This window comes from Zootoca vivipara, chromosome 4 (genome assembly GCF_965207765.1).
Source record: "Zootoca vivipara chromosome 4, rZooViv2.hap1.1, whole genome shotgun sequence".
NCBI classification, from domain to species: Eukaryota; Metazoa; Chordata; class Lepidosauria; order Squamata; family Lacertidae; genus Zootoca; species Zootoca vivipara.
In genome coordinates this window covers 79,020,976-79,039,753 of record NC_142587.1, presented here as the reverse complement: position 1 = coordinate 79,039,753, position 18,778 = coordinate 79,020,976, and the positions used below count along the sequence as shown (strand labels likewise).

Sequence of the window (18,778 nt, the reverse complement as noted above, 5' to 3'; positions counted from 1 at the left end):
GTCAAAGAGAAAAACAACTACCAGACTTTTAGAGGACATCTGAAGGCAGCCCTGTTTAGGGAAGCTTTTAATCTTTAAGAAATTAGTGTATTTTAATGTTTCTGTTGGAAACCGCCCAGAGTGGCTGGGGAAACCCAGCCAGATGGGTGGGGTATAAATAATAAATTGTTGTTGTTGTTGTTGTTGTTGTTGTTGTTGTTGTTAAACACAAATTGGTCCATCAAACTCATGATTTGTCAATCTGGATTAGCAGTTGTTTACCCAGGTTCCAAGCATTTGTCTTTCACAACCTAGCAATGTGAGATCCTTTAATTGGACATGGCATATGCTGCAAGTGTCCTGGAAAAACCAGAACATCCTGGTTTTTATCATGAGAGAAAGGCAGATGTTTTAGGTGCTGTGATCTTGTGTGAATTTGTGGTGCAATTCCCCCCCTGAAAAAGGTGCTTTTGGGGACAATGATCTCACATTGTGCCGTAAAAAGCACGTTTTGGGGTGCTGTGCCCCCAAAAGTGTTTTTTTGGGGGGGGGCAGCAGCATGGAATTGCATGAGATCATGGCAACCAAAATGGCCACCATGCTCTCATGATTAAAAAATGGGAAGATTTTGTGTCCCAGATTTTGGCTTCAAAGTGTTGGAGGGTACTCGATGCAAGGCTACGGATGAGGGTATCTCTATCCTTGAGCCAGGCCTCTCTTGGGCTGCATACACAATGTACATTTAAAGCACAAGGCTTCCACTGAAAAATCTTGGGAACTGTAGTTGGTTAAGTATTCACATTTTTGCAGAGCAATTTCCCATAACACAATGCACTCCCCCCCCCTTCTTATTTTCACACTTTAACCTGCATAATGCATTTATGTATGCACTACGTAGTTGGAGAATGGCATTGCAAAATTCAGAGAAAGTGCAAATTTCAGAGGACGGCTGTGTTTTTGCTTTCAGGAAGTGAGAATAAGGTGGGTTTAGCTTTAAATGCAAACTGAATTGCGTTTGTCTCCCAGCCCTTGCATGAAGAACAAACAAGCAACAACAGCATGGAGGCAAGCATTTCCAAACTGTTCTCTCCCTCCCTCTCTCTTTTAAACTCACTTTTCACGTAGAGTTTTAATGTCCTGCTCACAGACAAATCGTCATTTTCTGCGTAGAACACATATTCCCCTGGTCGGTCCTTATGGTCACAGAATTTTGAAGAGATGCTGTTTCACAAAGGAAGGAAGGAAGAGTCACTCAAGAATGTATCCACATGCATTTGCAATTTAAAAGGTGGTTGTTTTTTTAAACCAAACCAGGCAGCTATCAAAGAATAAGAACCCAATATGGCATCATGGCCAAGCTACATAGTTCTTCCATGAATAGGAACGGTGCCCTCATCTTGAAGGCACTAGTTCTGGAAAGAGGTTCATCAACTCAGTAGCAGACAGCATGGTAGGGCAGAGACGTTTACCTGACCTCCAAGCAGGTGAGTCACTGCTGCTTATCGGAAGGAGAAGGAGGGGGCGCAGTGAATATGCACGAGTAGGAGCAATAGATTGGCTCTGTAGTACATTTGCACTATGCTGCACTCCCCACAACATTGTCCTTTCCTCTCTCCTCCCTGTAAGCAGCAACAACTCTTCTGCCAGGAGGTCAGGTAAGTGACTCCACTCCACCAGGGCCACCAGCTGCTGCCTTAACTAACGGAATAAATTCCTTTGGAATCAGTGCCCATTCTACTAAGGTTATGGGTTTTCTAGTCCAGTAAGAACAACCACACAAAGATTGGGGCAAGGATAGGGCAGGGGATCCTGCGATCCTCAATATATTGGTGGAGTCCAGCTCTCACCAGTCCCAGCCATACAAAGAAGGAGGGACAGGTCAATGATGAAACGAAGCTTAAGCTTCAGGGCCCCTAATCCCAGAGAAGCCCCAGAGGTGACTTTAGTCTACATTGCTTAAAAATGTTGGGTCTAGTAGACCCAATTTGCGTTGCCCGACTCAAATTGATTAATTTTTAACAACCCCAAAGTTTGAGAGTCAGTAGCACAGATGTTGTTAAGATGTGGTGATCTGCCATGGAGGAAGATAACAGTGGTTACCCTGACCTTGTTGCTGGCTGTGAAGGGGCCCCCCATGACTGTCCAAGCTTCAGGACCCCAAAAATGTATGTCCGTCACTTCAAGGAGCCCTGTAGGATCAGGCCCAAGGCCCACCTGGTCCAGCCTCTTGTTCTTAGAGGGTGGTCCAATGGTCAGGGTTCCAACAACATATAGGGAGCTCTGTGTTCCTCAGCAACTGCAGCGGCAATGTCACATATTGAAAGCCCTTTGAAAGTGCCCTTACCAGGTGCCTTTCTCTGCCATGGAGCGAGATCTGAAAAGCTGGTTCTGCAACCTTCCAGCATGATTCCATTTGAAGCAAGGGAAAGCTGGGCTATGGAAGGCGCCTGCCATAGATCACTTCCCTATCACAGCCATGATTCCCAGGGAAGAATGGCTGTACACATAATTGTATACCTGCCACTTCAAAAATAGTGTTTAAGCACACAACAGTACCAGAGGAATCTGTTCCTCTCAACTCTGAAGAAGAGATCTGGCTGTGGAAGGGCTGTCTTGGACAGATGGGCAAAAATAAGACTGCAAAGCATCCTTTAGAACAGCAACATTTGAAAAACATCCTGCACAAATAACATTTAGGAGCTCAGTGATGGGGAAACCCCTCCTTTAGCTACTCAGTGTATCCTGCAACAGCAATTTTCAGAGACATTATTCATTTCTGCAATGGACCAGAAATAAATCTAAGTATGTTACAGACATCCTTGAAAACAACAACAAACAGGGAGAAACATCCTTCTGTTGCTGGTGGTGAGTGATGCTCAAGTACCGATGTGCCAGTGTTTATGTTTTCTTATCCGGCAACTTTGGGCACCGCTACAGAATCTCACCCTGCGTCATATTTTATAAATAGCTGTTTTGTACTTTACAGAGGAAGAGAAAGAAGACATATAATACTACTCGGTTTCAATGCAGAACAGACAGAACCCAAATACAAAATACCGCAACATGTTAATTAATTGTATTAAATATTTCAAAAATTGTACTTAACAAATGTTGCCAGTGATTTAGGAACATAGGAAGCTGCCTTGTACCAAGTCAGATCACTGCTCCAATTAGCTCAGTACTGTCTACACGAACTGGCAGCAGCTCTGCAGGGTTTCAAGCAGGGAGTCTTGGGGAAACGGATCTCAGTGACTCATGATTTTCATCTTACATAAGACGCCACTATTGCAACCTCCAAATTCCTCTCCCCTCTCACCCACTCACCCACTGGTCTCAAAACTCTCCCACCCACCCTCTTCCCTTGCAGTTCAAAATAAAAGAGGCCGATTGAAGTAAGCTCCTTTTTAAAAATAGAAAAGTGTGACTGACGGAAGGCAGCCTTACCCACCCCTGTGCCCTGCAGATGTTTCAGACTACAAAACTCCTCATCCCCAGCCAGTATAGGATGGTGGCAGTTGTAGTCCAACATCTGGAGGTTGGGGAAGGCTGATGTGACATATAATCGGGCTCCGATGTAACAAATGGCTAGTATACGTAAAAGGGTAATAAAATGTAGGGACTCAAGTAGCATTTATACATGAATTTCAGTTTCATGAGACCGATTCAGTGCAGGAATTTCAGCCAGCCTGCTTGAAAATAAAGGAAGGCTTGCAATAGACATCGATACGTTTTTGGTTTAATCCTGGGGAAGTGAAAGTGAGCGGAGAGATACCTTCTATTTTACAAAGAGGGAACAGAAAAAACCAAAGGGCACTCAGAACATTCTCTGGAAAAGCTGAGAGGAAGTTGTAGGTGGATTGGAGCCATTGTGGTGTGGCTCGAAATCAAAAGCCCAAACAGAGAGTGTTGTGTGGAAATTTACTTTCCATTTGGCTTCAGGCAGAGCAGAGAACTGGATAGGGAGAGCAACTATTGATCTGCTTGGCGTATCCCCTCCCATCCTAGCCACTTTTCTCCCTTGCAGGGAAAAGATATAGGTCCTCTTTTATCCATTGGGAAGAAATGCAGCTGGGGCAGTGGGCAACTCTGAGCAGGGAAATGGCTTCTCTCCCCCATCCCAGAAGATCTGTGCTCGGAGGGCTCAGAAAATTTGCTTTGCATAGGTTCAATCCTTGGCATCTCCAGGGAGGGCTGGGAGAAGACCCCCTTCCTGAAACCCTATAGGGATTCGGCCAATCAGTGTAGACCAGTGCTCCCCAACCTTTTTATCGTCGTGGACCAGTCAACGTTTGGTAATTTTACTGCGGCCCGCTGAGGGGGGGGGACGTTGATTGTTTATATTTTATTTAGATTGTTTTGATTTAATAATTTTAATTTAATTGTATTTAATGTTCCTTGGGCACCCGGTACCAATTGATCCACGGACCGGTACCGGTCCATGGCCCAGGGGTTGATGACCACTGGTGTAGACCATGGGCTCTCAAACTGTGGTCCGTGAACCACCAGTAGTTTGCGAGCTTCACTCAGGTGGTCTGTGCTGTGCCTATGGATTTATAGTTGAAGATGGGAGACAGCGCAACCATCACAGTGAATATTCATATTGTTCTTTGAATAGTATTTAGGAAGCTGCCCTGTACTGAATCAGACCACTGGTCCACTGAGCTCAGCAATGTCTGCACTGCCTTTCAGCAGCTCTCCAGGGTTTCAGACAGGGCCCTCCAGGAAGCCCTACCTGGAGATGCTGGGGATTGGACCAGGACCTTTCTGCATCCAAAAAAAGATGCTCTACCATGGATTTACGCACGTTAGTCACAGCTTTGGATCCAGTACAGAGCAAGCACAGCCTTTGTTACAAATCTTTAGGTGCCAGGCAAAAGCGTTTCTCTATAACCTTTGGCTGGTTAACATTCTACAGTGTTTGTGGGATGGGTTTTGTGTTTTATTATGTATTTTGTGTTCTCATTTTGAATTTTTATGTTGTGAACTGGCCTGTGATCTTTGGAAGAAGGGTGGTATACATAATAATAATAATAATAATAATAATAATAATAATAATAATTAGTGTCTCCTTGTGGTTGCCTCAAAGTAGCAATCAATGGATGTGTGTTCTTGCAAGTACACAAAATGGGTCAATTGATTTTTGGACGGGTGGGATGCATAGCTGCCAAGTTTTCCCTTTTCTCGCGAGGAAGCCTATTCAGCATAAGGGAAAATCCCTTTAAAAAAGGGATAACTTGGCAGCTATGGTGGGATGGGGGTACTAAAGCAAGATATATACAGCTTCAGACTATAATAATGAAAAGATCCTCTCATCCCTTATACAGTGGTACCTCTACTTACGAATTTAATGTGTTCCGAACGCACATTTGTAAGTCGGGAAAAAAAATGTAAGTCGAATCCCATAGGAATGCATTGGGAGAAAAAATTCGTAAGTCGAAGCAACCCTATCTAAAAATTCGTAAGGAGAAAAAATCCTATCTAAACCGCATCCAAGATGGCGGACGTAGCTCTATTCGTAAGTAGAAACATTTGTAAGTAGAGTTATTCGTAAGTAGAGGTACCACTGTATGGCCAATTGATCACTGCAAGACTGAAGGCCTCCTGCAGACACCATTGATGGTGGTTTATATATGTCCTGAGTTTTCTGCTGCATTGACTCTGAAGAAATACAATGTGCAACATGAGATGGTGAGCAGAGCATGGGGTGATTGCAGTGCATTTTTGTCTAAAATGAGAACCATTAAGGGTCTTTTCAATCGCCTTTTTATCTAATTGGGGCAACCAGAGATTGTGGCAATGCAGGTACAAAACACGGGAAACAAATATGCAGAACGATTCTAAACCTGTTGACTCAGAAGGGTGCAGAAAACAGTGGCTGCAAGTCATTACACACAACAGAAGCACATTCAAAGAAAGTTAATTACCTGTAAGCATCTGTGTAAGTCTGATTACAAGGAAATGACATCTGGGAAAACATCCATATACATCTAATTGATGGATATGCTATTAGTGTGACTTCAAGGCACTTTCCCGCCACATCAACTTCAAAATCTTCCTTTGCATCGGTGAAATTGATAAAACCCTTATCTGTTGAAAGATATATCAAACTGATGTTGTGATATTTTTTTATTTAAAATGAAAATGTTTTCAGAAATAATTTATACCCTGCATTTCCCTTCCACAAAGGGGTTGCTCAAAGCAGCTTACAAATAAAAAAGGAAGCTAAAAGCAACAATAATCCGATCCTCAAAATACAAATTAACAAAGCAAAAAACTCTAGACAAAAAAGCCAAAACCCAAACACTGACAGTAGCAATCAATGCATGCAGCAGGAACGGAATCAGAAGCTTGTTTTAAAAGGATGGTTTTCAATTACCAACAGAAAAGGAGCAAAGAGGAAGATAACCTGAATTATTGGGGCATATGCAGGGCCCCACCACAGAAGCCACATCTACACCATACATTTAAAGCATATTTAAAGCACCTTACTACCACCAAAGAATCCTGGGAACCATAGTTTGTTGTGGGTGCTGGGAATTGTAGCACTGTTGGGGGTAACATACACTTCCCAGGGTTCTTTGGGGCAAGCCATGTGCGTTAAGTGTATGGCATGGATGTGGTCAGAAAAAAGCCCTCTCACGTTTAGCCACCAATCTTGCTTCAAAATGAAAAGGCAATGTCATCAGATGCGCAGATTCACATAAGAGGAGATGGTTCTTCATGCAGCCTGACCCTTGACATTGCTTTAAATGTCAAAATCCACTTTTTTAGGGGGGGAGGGGGGAGGGACCTGTCAATTTCCCTTCCTGACAGTTTCAGTTCTTCACATATCCTTATCTGTTTGTAATTTATTTAATGAATTTCTCCTAACATGTACATTTGAATGCATTTTCGCAAAGCCTATCCCCACCCCCACCCCCAGGATAATGCATTTTGGTCCGTCATTGTCCAGATTACATGCTTTTTAAGGCACACTTTGCCCCAGTGTATGCATTTTTGTACATATTACTTGGCTAGAGAACTGGATCGCAAGATTTGGAGAAGTGTGGTTTTCGAAGGGTGCCTGGGTTTTTGGTTCTCATTTTGTTTCAGAAAGTGAGAATTGGGTAGATTCACTTTTAAATGTGAACTGTATCAAATTCTCCCCCCCCCCCGCATCCTTAGCCTTTATGCACAACAATTTTCACCCTAAACTGAGAAGCAACCAACACTTGATAGGTCGCAAGATAGGTGCTTAATTCCTCAACAGAATATTAATTCAGTGCCAAGCACACTTGCTCTGTCAGAGCAACACAGTTCCTTCTTCGAGGGCTTGAAATCAGACAAGGATTTCTAAGGCAATAAAAGATTCTCAGCCAATCTGAGCCAGCAAATATTTATTCATTGATGCTATTTAACTCTCTGTGGCTGAAATGTTTGTGCTGATTTTTTAATGCTGGGATTTTTATATGATAAAAAAAATTAATATTGTATTATTTGCACGCTAGCCAGAAAACACTCTTATTGGGTGACATATAAATGCCATTAACACATAAAAACAAAAACAAAATATCCTGGACTATACATCATTCTCATGTTGTAAATTCCATCATAGGAAATGCAATGAAACAGGCACACGTGAAACAGGCATGAAGGGTGTGGAAGGTGCTATTTGTGTATCCGTGCATTTATTTTATTAGCCATCTAAGGCTGCAATAGTAACCTCACCCAGGAGTAAGCCCCGTTAAATTCAATGGGATGTAGACATGGTTCAACATGTAGCAGCATTCTATGTTCCTATGCAAACATTTTATATGACAGACTAGTGTCATTCAGCCTGTTTACTAAACGGGCGCTAGAACATTCGGCCTATTTCGGCGGCGGCGCGTGGGGGGGCCAGCTGGCCCCTCCCACGGCCGCCGCTTCATTGGGGCGCTCCGCTGAGCCCAGCTGGCCAGTGGGCACCCAGGAGAAGGCCGCGATTCGGCCTTTTTCTGCAGCGGCAGTGCGTGGGGGGGGCAACTGGCCCCTCTCACAGCTGCCGCTTCGTCGGGGCGCTCCGCTGAACTCAGCTGGCCAGCGGGCGCCCAGGAGAAGGCCGCGATTCGGCCTCTTTGTGCGGCGGCAGCGCGTGGGGGGGGGCCAGTTGGCCCCTCTCACAGCCGCCGCTTCGTCGGGGCGCTCCGCTGAGCTCAGCTGGCCAGCGGGCGCCCAGGAGAAGGCCACGATTCTTCTGAGGACTGTGAGGGAAACGGTAGGCAGAGGGGTGGGGGTGGGGAGAGCGTGTGTGTGTATGCTTCAAGTCTCTGTGTCCAATCCCTGTGTCTGTGGGGCACATGCGCAGTAGTGCAAACCCAGGGACACAGGGAATACTGGATGCAGAGACACTTGCACTTTATTATATAGGATGACTTACCTAAAACTGTAACCAAAGCACTCTTATTTGCAGCAAGTTCTTTGGATGAGCAGTTAAAATGTCTGCGACTCTGTTTTTCCATTGTGGGAACAAATGCATATTGCGTCTTAACCCTCTTGGAGTTCAAATTCTTCCTTCCTTCGAGTGATATGCCCTATTTTTTTTTTGAAAAAAAAAGAACCAAAAACATAAAAGTTAGTATTTAAGAGATGGTGACATTCATTTGTGGTGTGGAGCTGTGCAAAGCTTCAGAACTACTGGAATCCATAGGAATTTAGCGAATCACGGCTAATGGAGGTCTCATCAGCTTTTCAGTGGGTCGAATCAAAAGTCTGGGTCCAACTCAGTATTTTAAAATAATTATTATGACGTTAATATGGTGCTTATTTCAGAACCAGGGTTAGGCAAGAGTCTTGAAAATACCATTAGCAAGCAGGTATTTTGGCAAGCGGCACCGGGAAGTGTTAGAAATGTGGGAATTCTCCCTGACTGTGGTCCTGAAGCTTTGAGACACTAGGAAAGCAGTGAGATTTCTCACCGCTTTCTGAACAGCTGTACAGGTACAAGAGATACACAGGGGTTTTTTTTAAGTTAGTATTTTTAATATAAGGCTACAGTAAGTGCTGACAGGAAAATGGGTTCCTCTTGGTACCTGAGTCAATTGTTTGCTTTCAGAATACCACTTCATTCCAAAGTTATAATCACCAGATATACCAAGACATCTTAAAAGCAATGGCTCTCCTGTTTTAAGAAAGAATTCCTGCATAGGGCTTCCTGGTACACTTAGATCTGAAATATAAAAATAATACCGGCAAATAAAACAACAATACAGTGGAACCTCGGTTTATTAACACCTCGGTTTACGGATTTTCGGTTTACGAACGCCGCGGACTCATCTGGAATGCATTAATTCACTTTCCATTATTTTCAATGGGAAAGTTCGCTTCAGTTTATGAACGCTTCAGTTTATGAACAGACTTCCGGAACCAATTGCACCCATGCTTTGGGTTAAGTACGCTTCAGGTTGAGTACTCCGCGGACCCGTCTGGAACGGAATAATCCACTTTCCACTACTTTCAATGGGAAAGTTCACTTCAGTTTATGAACGCTTCAGTTTATGAACAGACTTCCGGAACCAATTGTGCTCATAAACCGAGGTACCACTGTACCAGCAAATAAAATGTATTTATTTATTTATTTTTAAAAACCAATACCAGCAAATAATAATAATAGTTACTGCTACTACTGCTACTACTACTATCCCTTTCTACTTACCAAACTACTGCTTAGAAGCTAACATAATTCAAAATGCAATAAAATGATCAACAATTAAATGCTAATGTGAAGCAGCAACAGAGCAGATAATTAAAACAGAGTCAGCTTAGAATGCCAAAATCAACAGAAAACGCACCTGAATAAAATGATCTGGCCCTAGTAAAACACCAATAGAATTTTGAATGAACACAAATACAACCTCAGAACTAAACACAGCAGGCCTTAAACACACACCTACATCAACTAGTTTCCAAATCCCAAAGTCATCCTAAGTGGACACTTACACACAGACTTGGACCCAAGCTGAAGGCAAAGCATCAGGCTGCTTTTGCTGAAGGTATAGGCAGTGGAAAGTTGAACAGGTTCTAGTGCTCTGCCTTGGTCTGGTGTACATGCCTAGTTGGTAGAGCCATGAGGCTCTTAAGCTCAGGGTCGTGGGTTAGAGCCCCATGTTGGGCAACAGATTCCAGCATTGCAGGCGGTTGGACTACATGACCCTCAGGGTCCCTTCCAACTCTACAATTCTGTAATTCCATGAAAATAAAATCTGCACTTCCCAGGGAGGGGCAGAAAAAGGTCTTCATGAGAGTAAGGAGGGCTGGTTGATGATGTTTTTTTTAATCAGTCATCATGTAAATAATACATTATAGGAAGGAAGGAAGGAAGGAAGGAAGGAAGGAAGGAAGGAAGGAAGGAAGGAAGGAAAGAAACCAATTCTAGAGTGCTTAGCGTCAATACTTAGACTATAAGTGACTTGGAGCAGGAGGAACCATTTTAAATTGTTGCAAATATCAGGGCTCCTTTCCCCTCCAACTCATAGTGTCATGAAGAAGTGTGCCAAAACATTTAAATAAATAAATTCTTTTTCTTGAACACTTTAAATAAAAGAGATCTTGCACATGTTTTATTGGCACAGAACGTAAACACAAACCATTTCAACAACAAAAAATGACATTGTTTTCACAGTTCACATAGAAATATGGGCTGGATGCCAGGGACTGAACCAGGAACCCTTCCCATGCAAAGAGTCTTCTCTTCTTGCCCTTCCCCAATTGAAGAGAAACAATGCCAGGCAATGCTTTGCACCAGTAAGGCTGCAATTTCACCCTTTCAATTGGAGCTCCATGTTTTATGCCCGTCAAAATCCGTAACTGGAATGGAAGTATAAAAGCTGATTTGGGTGGTGCATTGGCTATGCATCGCAAAACCAAGAACTGAGGATCTTACGGGACATGAGAGATCAAATCGATTTAACAAGAAAGGATCGCAGTTGAACCACAATGATCCTTAGACTGCCCAAACTTGTACTTGATTATATTTCTGCAGGCATTTTTCTTCCACTGACAGATAGCAAAAAGAGAAACCCTGTGGAGCAGGGATGGCAAACCTGTGGCCTTCTAGGTGTTGCTGGTCTGCAGCACCCCAGCATTCTTGATCCCTGATCACACTGAATGGGGTTGAGGGGAGTCAGGGTTCAACAGCAGGTTTCCCATCCCTTCTGTTCATAGGGAAATATTGATGGCAAACGCTCCACAAACCTGTCTAATGAAACATTCCCTGTGCTATGCAAGCGTATGGAAGACCACACTGGGTCTTCTTAAAGCGGTGGTGCTGTTAGCATGAATAAAGGGGCTAAAGAGTCCAAACGGATAAACACATTAGTATCTTTACCTATTGTATAGAGTTTGGTGCAGACTTTTCCAAACTCGTTAACTGCACAACACCACACATGTTGTCGAAAGAGCAATTCGTTGTCTCGTAATTTCAGCTGGACCTGTTGTATCCCATCCCTGTCTTCACTTTGGGCGGCATTAGAACTTCTGCAGCTATAAAACAGAACATCAAAAGGCCACGTGTTCAAAGCCGATAACACTGCTGCCGTTGCGACTCGAGTATGAATCAAGGGGACTCCAAAAACGGGCTCCTGCTGGCCCAAACTGCAAAAGCCCCCTGTGAAATCTGGAGCAGGTCTTTTGGCATTTTGGTGCAGAATGAGATTCTAAGAGAAGGGTGGTTCAAAACAGGATTCTGAATTTTTCTTTGATCTGTATGCTGCTCACATTTTAGAAGTAGCGAGGCACTGGCTAAAACATTGGTTCCTCTCACTACATATACATATTTGATTTCCGAATGGGGGCTTTTGGGGGGAAAGGGGGCAAGAAGCTTGCAACTTCAGTGGCTGGACATGAAATTCTACAAAACAAAAGGAGAATCAGATTACTGTATTTTCCCTTTTATACAGCCTATCAATCTTGCATGTTTGTGGTGCATATGCAGTCTTATCTCAGTAGGAAGATGTCCAATCTGAATGTAAAGTTGAAAGGAAAAGAAAAGAAACCATGACAGGGTTGGTAGCAAAACAGGTGACCTACCTTTCATCAGGGATCTTGCAAGAAAACCATTCAAAATTTAGTTTAGGATATCCTTCTGATAGGCAGCTTACAGTAACTTCTGGCTGCTTATTTAGTATAAAATGTGGCTTTCTTGGGCTTTCTATTGAAAACAATGCAAGAATTCCTTATTATTTATTTATTCATGGAAGTATTTTACTTTTATTATTTATAATCAACCAACCAATCAATCAATCAATCAATCAATTGTTCATTTATCAGAGCACTAGCAGCCTTGTAGCCAGTGTTGGTCAGGAACTCTAAGAAGCCCCCCCCCCCAAAAAAAGAACCCAGTGCAGTTTTTATATCAATGGCTGAAATCAATGCAGTTTTGAACAGTTCAGTCCACCATCTTGTTTCAAAATGGCACCTAGTTATATACAAACTTAGAAGGTGATCTCAAGAACCGTCATGGAAAATTTGGTCTTGATGCCTTAAGATTCATCCAAACGCAAAACAAACAAACACATTTCACAAGAGAGAGAGAGCATTGTTTGTCAATATTTACAAAGCTCTATCAACCAAATTTACACGAATAACGTTTCTGCATCGGCTGAAGTTCTTTAGCTGTTTTCACAAAAAGGCTAGACATTTTGTTCACGTCGAGGGTTCTATTTTGTCTCTCTCTAGTCAGATCCTCCTCTTCCTCCTCCTCCTCTCCACAGCCAGCAAGGCACCCTTTTTCGCAGGGAGGGGCTCGGACTCAGAGGCAGAGAGGCTGTGCCTCCGCATCCAAGCCCCCCCCTCACTCGCTGGCTGCAGAAGGTAGAGCTGAACTGCTTTTCTCTCAGAGGCAGTGCTGCCATACCTGCCAAGTTGCTGTCAGAGAAATAAGGGACCGGGCCGGAAATAGCAGACCGGAAGTAGCGCTGCCGCCATTTTGGAACTGGGCGGAGCATGCTCAGAAGTGACTTTTGATGCTGCTTTGCCCAGTTCCAAAATGGCCACCGCGCCAGAAGTCGCACTGCAGCCATTTTGGAACTGGGCAGAGCAGCATCAAAAGTCGCTTCTGAGCATGCTCCGCCCAGTTCCAAAATGGCCGCTGCGCCAGAATAAACCGGGGGGAAACAAAAAAATCAGTTTTTTCAGCTAGGAACAGCTGGAAAAACGGGGATATCCCGGGGAAAACGGGAGACTTGGCAGCTATGAGTGCTGCTGCCTGCTAGCTTTTCTCACTGACTTTGCGGGTGCCCGGCCCACACAATTTTAATGTTGCGGGTTCTCAAGCACACATGGCCCCCAAGAGTTGGCTCCTATGATTCCCAGCAACCCTTAACAAACTACCATTCCCAGAATTCTTGGGGGGGGGAAGCCATGGCTATTAAAGTGGTATAAGAGTGTTTTAAATGCATGTTGTATATGTGACCCCCCCTCTCATTTTTTACTCCCTTCCCCAACAAAGAGACAAACATCTCTTTATATAAGGAATTATAGAGAGGATTGTAGTAGCTTCACAGTTCCCTATAGTTTTGAACCATTTTCCCTTTAAAAGCTGTTGGAAATTCCGAAGAAAAATTTCACATGAGAGAGAGAGAGAGAGAGAGAGAGAGAGAGAGAGAGAGAGAGAATGGAATCAACATACAAGCAACGATTCCTTACACATAGTTTCAATCCCACTTCAACCCCACCCTCAGCAAAACAGGGAATTGTCTTTCCTGCATTTTTAAAAAATATATAATGTTGATAAATACTCTTAAACTTCCCATCTGCATAGCTGCCAAGTTATCCCTTTTTTAAGGGATTTTCCCTTATGCTGAATAGGCTTCCTCGCGAGAAAAGGGAAAACTTGGCAGCTATGCATCTGGCTCAAAGCAGGAAGCTTAGAGGAGTCACAACAATGACCCATTAGGTTGATACGTAAGGGGGGGGGATATTAATCCAGCCACCATTGAAAAATGCAATTGACCCTGAGTAGCTCAGAGCTTTTTCCTGAGAGGGATGATGTACCCATGCTTGAAATGAAATGAGTGACGTGGGAAAAATAGCACACAATACCAGAACTGAAAGAGGGAGGGGGAAATATTCAAATAAGGAAAGGGAAAAATCCCTGCAGGGGGAAGAATCAAACAGGTTTTGCTGTTTCAGAGTTAGGCATACATCATACATGGACCCGTTTCTGCCCTATCCCCCTTCATCAAGTTGTGATCAAGCCATTCCTTTGTCTCCATGTCATACTTACTTTTTATATAAATTGTAAATGTCACCCTGTAATTATTGGTTTCGGTTTTAATGGACAGCGTGTGATTTCCAGCCTGTGTTTCTCTAATTTTTGGAAACTTCTTTGAAACAACATGCCTACACAATAGGGAAAAAGCATCCATTAAAAAAAACAAAACACCAACTTCGTGTGAAAGTAAAAGGAAGCAGAACAAAATTGACAACTAAGACAACACCAAGTAAGCAGGCAAGCAAAACCTGTGGTTGAGACTACTCATCATACTAATCATTCTGTGGAGAAATTGGAAAAGGGGCATAGCTCAATGGTAGAAAGCCTGCTTTGCATGCAGAAGGTCCCAGGTTCAATGCTTCTTCGGAAGTTTATCAATGTACAGTACTGGGATCCTTTTAAATTCCCCTGCAGCTCAAATATGTGATGGCTGTTGTCTCATCACAAGAGAGACCGTATGTCTAGATTCAGTAACTGTTGTGGAATATTGCAAACTGGACAGGTTGATGTGGCAGCTTCGCTCTGAATGTGTGGTTGCAGGTGCCCGCCCCACCTGTTGTTTCTGACTTCTAGCAAATAAGTGAAGAGTGCTAAACCACCCTTTCCTAAGAAAGAACCTCTGTCCACAATGTTAGAAGTGAACCTCTTTCAGTGGAATCTAAAGTGAGTGGGTGGCATTCAAATAAATTCTACTCAGAATTGAAATTTTTGAACATGGCTAAGCTACATCCATTCAGTTCAATGGGTATGCCCCGAGTAAAGCTTTGTATTTAATTGAGGTGAATTTAATTGGTAGGTTTAAAGATTAAATCTGTGTGTCAAAGTAGGGACATATAAGTATATAAGAAAAATACGCTCCGTGTACTTGTGACTTTTGATCCAGCTATTCCTTCTGCTGAAGAGGCAAGTCACTGTGAATTGCCTCTTCAGTAGTGAGAACAGTTAAGGCAAAAACTACAAGTAAAGCTCCGGCTGCTCGTATAATCTTCCCCTAGGTGTTTAGCACTTTTCTGAACCAGAGCAAATAATAGGAAATTTTATCATAATCATCACCCAATGTATCTCTTTACTTACCTGTTCTCCAAATCCAGAGAGGAATTACAGTCAGTCTGGTTCTCTTTAAAAAACCAAAGACAGGTGATGTTCTCTGAAATATTTACTATTGCTTTAATTTCAACATTTTCAAGCACACCAACTTCGAAATCTGTTGCTGCTTCATAGATATTCCTGCTGCTTTGATAATACAGGGAACACATGCAGTCTTCTTGAGTCTGTATTGCATGAGATGGAAACACATATTTTACCACACTGGTCTTTTTTAACATCTCTGCTTCATTTATTATATTTAAGGATTTATTCACCACTTTCCAACAAATGTTTCTGAAGCAATATACACCATCACACACTCTCTCTCTCTCTCTCTCTCTCTCTCTCTCTCTCTCTCTCTCTCTCTCACACACACACACACACACACTGTATATAATGTATACATAGCAGTATAAAAACTAATCTTAAAAGCATTTAACATAATGTATACATAGCAGTCTAGAAACTGGTCTTAAAAGCATTTAACTATAATATTTCAAATATAGAAGAGCCACTCTTCAGGGAAAGTTACAGGTAGGTAGCCGTGTTGGTCTGACGGAGTTGAAACAAAATATAAAAAATCCTTCCAGCAGCACCTTAGTTTGTCATTGGTATGAGCTTTCGTGTGCATGCACACTTCATCATATAGTATCTGAAGCTTGAAGGAGTTTTTTAAATTTTGTTTCTTCAGGGAAAGTCCTATTAGAAACATACATTAGGAAAAGAGCAAATTGCTAGGCCTTTATCTAAGTTCATTGAGAAGCTGATTCCATAGAGCTGGTTCTTCAGATACTGGTGGGCTCATAGATGCTAAGGATCTCTTGGCTTGCTTATCTATCTATCTATCATCTGTCTATCATCTATCTATCTATCTATCTGACATTTCATTGACATTTCATTCCTAGCTCCTACACAGAATGCCTCCCTGAGTTTCACCTGCCTAAGTGTAAAGAACAAACACAGGTGAACATTCTTCTCTAATAATATCATTAGATATTAAGAGCAACCCACCTAAGTGGGTAAGAGCCAATGAGAGAGTACACACTTTGCATGCAGGTTGCAGGTTCTGTCCTGGCATTTTCAGTTAAAACTGGGATGGGGAACATGTGGCCCTCCAGATGTTGGACGGCAGCTCCCAACATCCTGGACCATTGGGCCATGTTGACTGGGGCTGATGGGACTAGGGAGTCTAGCAACATATATCCAGATATGTAGACATGACTATGTGTTTTATTCTGTTTTTAGGTTACTGCTGGTCTTATGTAGCTTTGAATATTTAAAATGCCTGCTTTGATGTGCCTTTGGTAATTACAATGGTTTTAGTTACAGGTAGGTAGCCGTGTTGGTCTGAGTCGAAGCAAAATAAAAAAAATTCCTTCAGTAGCACCTTAACTTAGTTGGTCTTTAAGGTGCTACTGAAGGAATTTTTTTATTTTACAATGGTTTTGTTTTATTTTTGTAAACCATGATGGTGTGTGTGTGTGTGTGTGTGTGTGTGTAAAATAAAATAATGAAATCTGAAGGGCCAGATTCCTCAATCCTAAACCAGAAGAATCTTGAAGTTGGTGGGACGAAGAGGAAGATCATTGATGCTGGTCTTCACTGACCACACAGGTTCATATCCTTTTTACCTCATGAGAAGGTGAAGATTCCAGCGATCCTGACATTATATTGTTTCGCTTGATTAAAAGGCATGTAATCTCTGGTGCACCCAAGCCAATCACAGCACTGGATACCAGTGTAAGAATCAGAGCTGAAAGTTAAAAAAAAAAAAGGAAAATGGAGGCCATTGTTATGAGCAGGAAATTGAGGATAATAGTACAAGTACAATATGATCAATAAAAGAACATCATAAAATGCAGAACCAGCACAAAGCATTAGCCAAAAGCATAAACACAATCCAGCATAAAATTAATAGAAAAAGCAACCTTAAAATAGCAAAGATACAGCTATTAGCTCTGCTAATCCTGTTGCCCTCCATAAAGCAGGGGTGTCAAACTCAAATTCATCGGGGGCCGCATCAGCAGTTTGGTCACCCTCAAAGGGCCGGTTGTGTCTGTAGGACTATGTGTCCACTCTTTATTATCATAAATTATTGTCACTGCATTCAATTATTACTGTTTTTTGTAATAATGCAAGCTCATTCCCGCCCCCACGCGGATCACATTCCTGCGTCGTGGCGCGTGTGTGGGAGGGGATGTAAACGAGGGAAATTTGAACAAAAGGTGGGGATCAACTAAACCTTCGGCAGGAAGGAGAAAGCCACTGCTGGGATTAAAAACCTGCAGATGGAAAGAGGGCTTCCCTCTCCCGCCCTGCGCACACCCAAACCCCGCTAGGCAGGATGCCACACACTGCAACCCATGCCATGCTTTGGAGAGGGGCAGGAACATGCGGTGCAGCGCCAACTCCCTGCTTTGCTTTTGCATCCTCCCTCCTCAGCGCCAGAGTCCCTTCCCCTCGCGCTGAGGGAGGGCAGCGGATTTCCCGAGGAGGAAGGCGGCGGCAGCCCCAGCGGATGTGCATCTTTGCCTCAGAGCTGCTCTTCCCCCACCCGCGCTGTTGTCGTCTTCGCCGCCGCCTCTCCCTACCCGGACTTCAGGCAGAGGAGGCTTGAAAACCTCCCCCCCCCCCGAAAAAAATTCCCCTCCCACCTACTCAAACCGCTAGGCGACTCCATCTGGAGCCCTACATCACGAGGGGCTGAGAGGAGGCGGCGGCAGAGCGGGAAGAGCAGGAACCCGTGCCGCCGCCTCCCTCCCGGCCGCCCCCCGGGGAGCAGCTCCGCCGGAACTGAGAAGCCAAAGGGCGGCTCGGGGTGGGGGGCAGAGCAAAAGCCAGGCACCCTCCCGAGTGTCTATGAGGAGAAAATGGGGGAAGAGGGAAGAGAAACCCGGCTCCATCAAGAGAGCGGCTGTTGCGCTTCGCCTGCTTCCCCCTCAGGCTCACTCCACGTCCCTTTCGCCCGCTCACTCGCCCACCTCCCGGATGCAGCCGAGGAGAGGAAGGGAAGCGGCGGGCGGCGGCTCCCCAGTGCCGCCTCACTCGCTCTCGGAGACAACAGCAAAGCCCGCCAAAAAAAAATCCAGCGCTGCTCCGTCCTGGCACCAACTTTGCCGGCGGCGCCTGTAGGGCTTCCCTACCTCCTTGGCGGGCTTCCTCCTCCTCCTCCTGCATCTCACTTCCCCGTCTGGCCGCTGTGCCACCGCCTCCCTCAGCCTCATTCGAAATTGAAATTCCCTGGCCAAGGCCGTCAGCACGGCTCCAGCGCCCCGGCCTCCGCCTGCAGCCCCGCCCCCGGTTTTGACCCTCGGCCAATCGCAGGCTCCAGAACTACTGTCGGCGGCTACGCGGGCCACATGACGAGGTCTGGCGGGCCGGATTAGGCCCCCGGGCCTTGTGTTTAACACCCGTGAATTAGAGGGATGGTGAATGCCTGGAACAGGGAGCCTTTCCACTTGTCGAGTTCTCAGTACAATTTGGAAC

At 44.0% G+C, this 18,778-nt stretch overlaps 1 protein-coding gene across 1 annotated transcript in view; it reads right to left on the bottom strand.

Annotated features, from left to right (window-relative positions):
• The window catches only part of FLT3 (fms related receptor tyrosine kinase 3), a 51,079-nt gene that overhangs the window by 17,233 nt on the left and 15,068 nt on the right, over positions 1-18,778 (bottom strand). Inside the window, 9 exon segments of the mRNA XM_035116308.3 lie at positions 1,094-1,200; positions 5,904-6,066; positions 8,375-8,528; positions 9,027-9,163; positions 11,321-11,475; positions 12,022-12,142; positions 14,219-14,334; positions 15,281-15,477; positions 16,924-17,045. Of these exon segments, the coding sequence (XP_034972199.3) occupies positions 1,094-1,200; positions 5,904-6,066; positions 8,375-8,528; positions 9,027-9,163; positions 11,321-11,475; positions 12,022-12,142; positions 14,219-14,334; positions 15,281-15,477; positions 16,924-17,045 (1,272 nt within the window).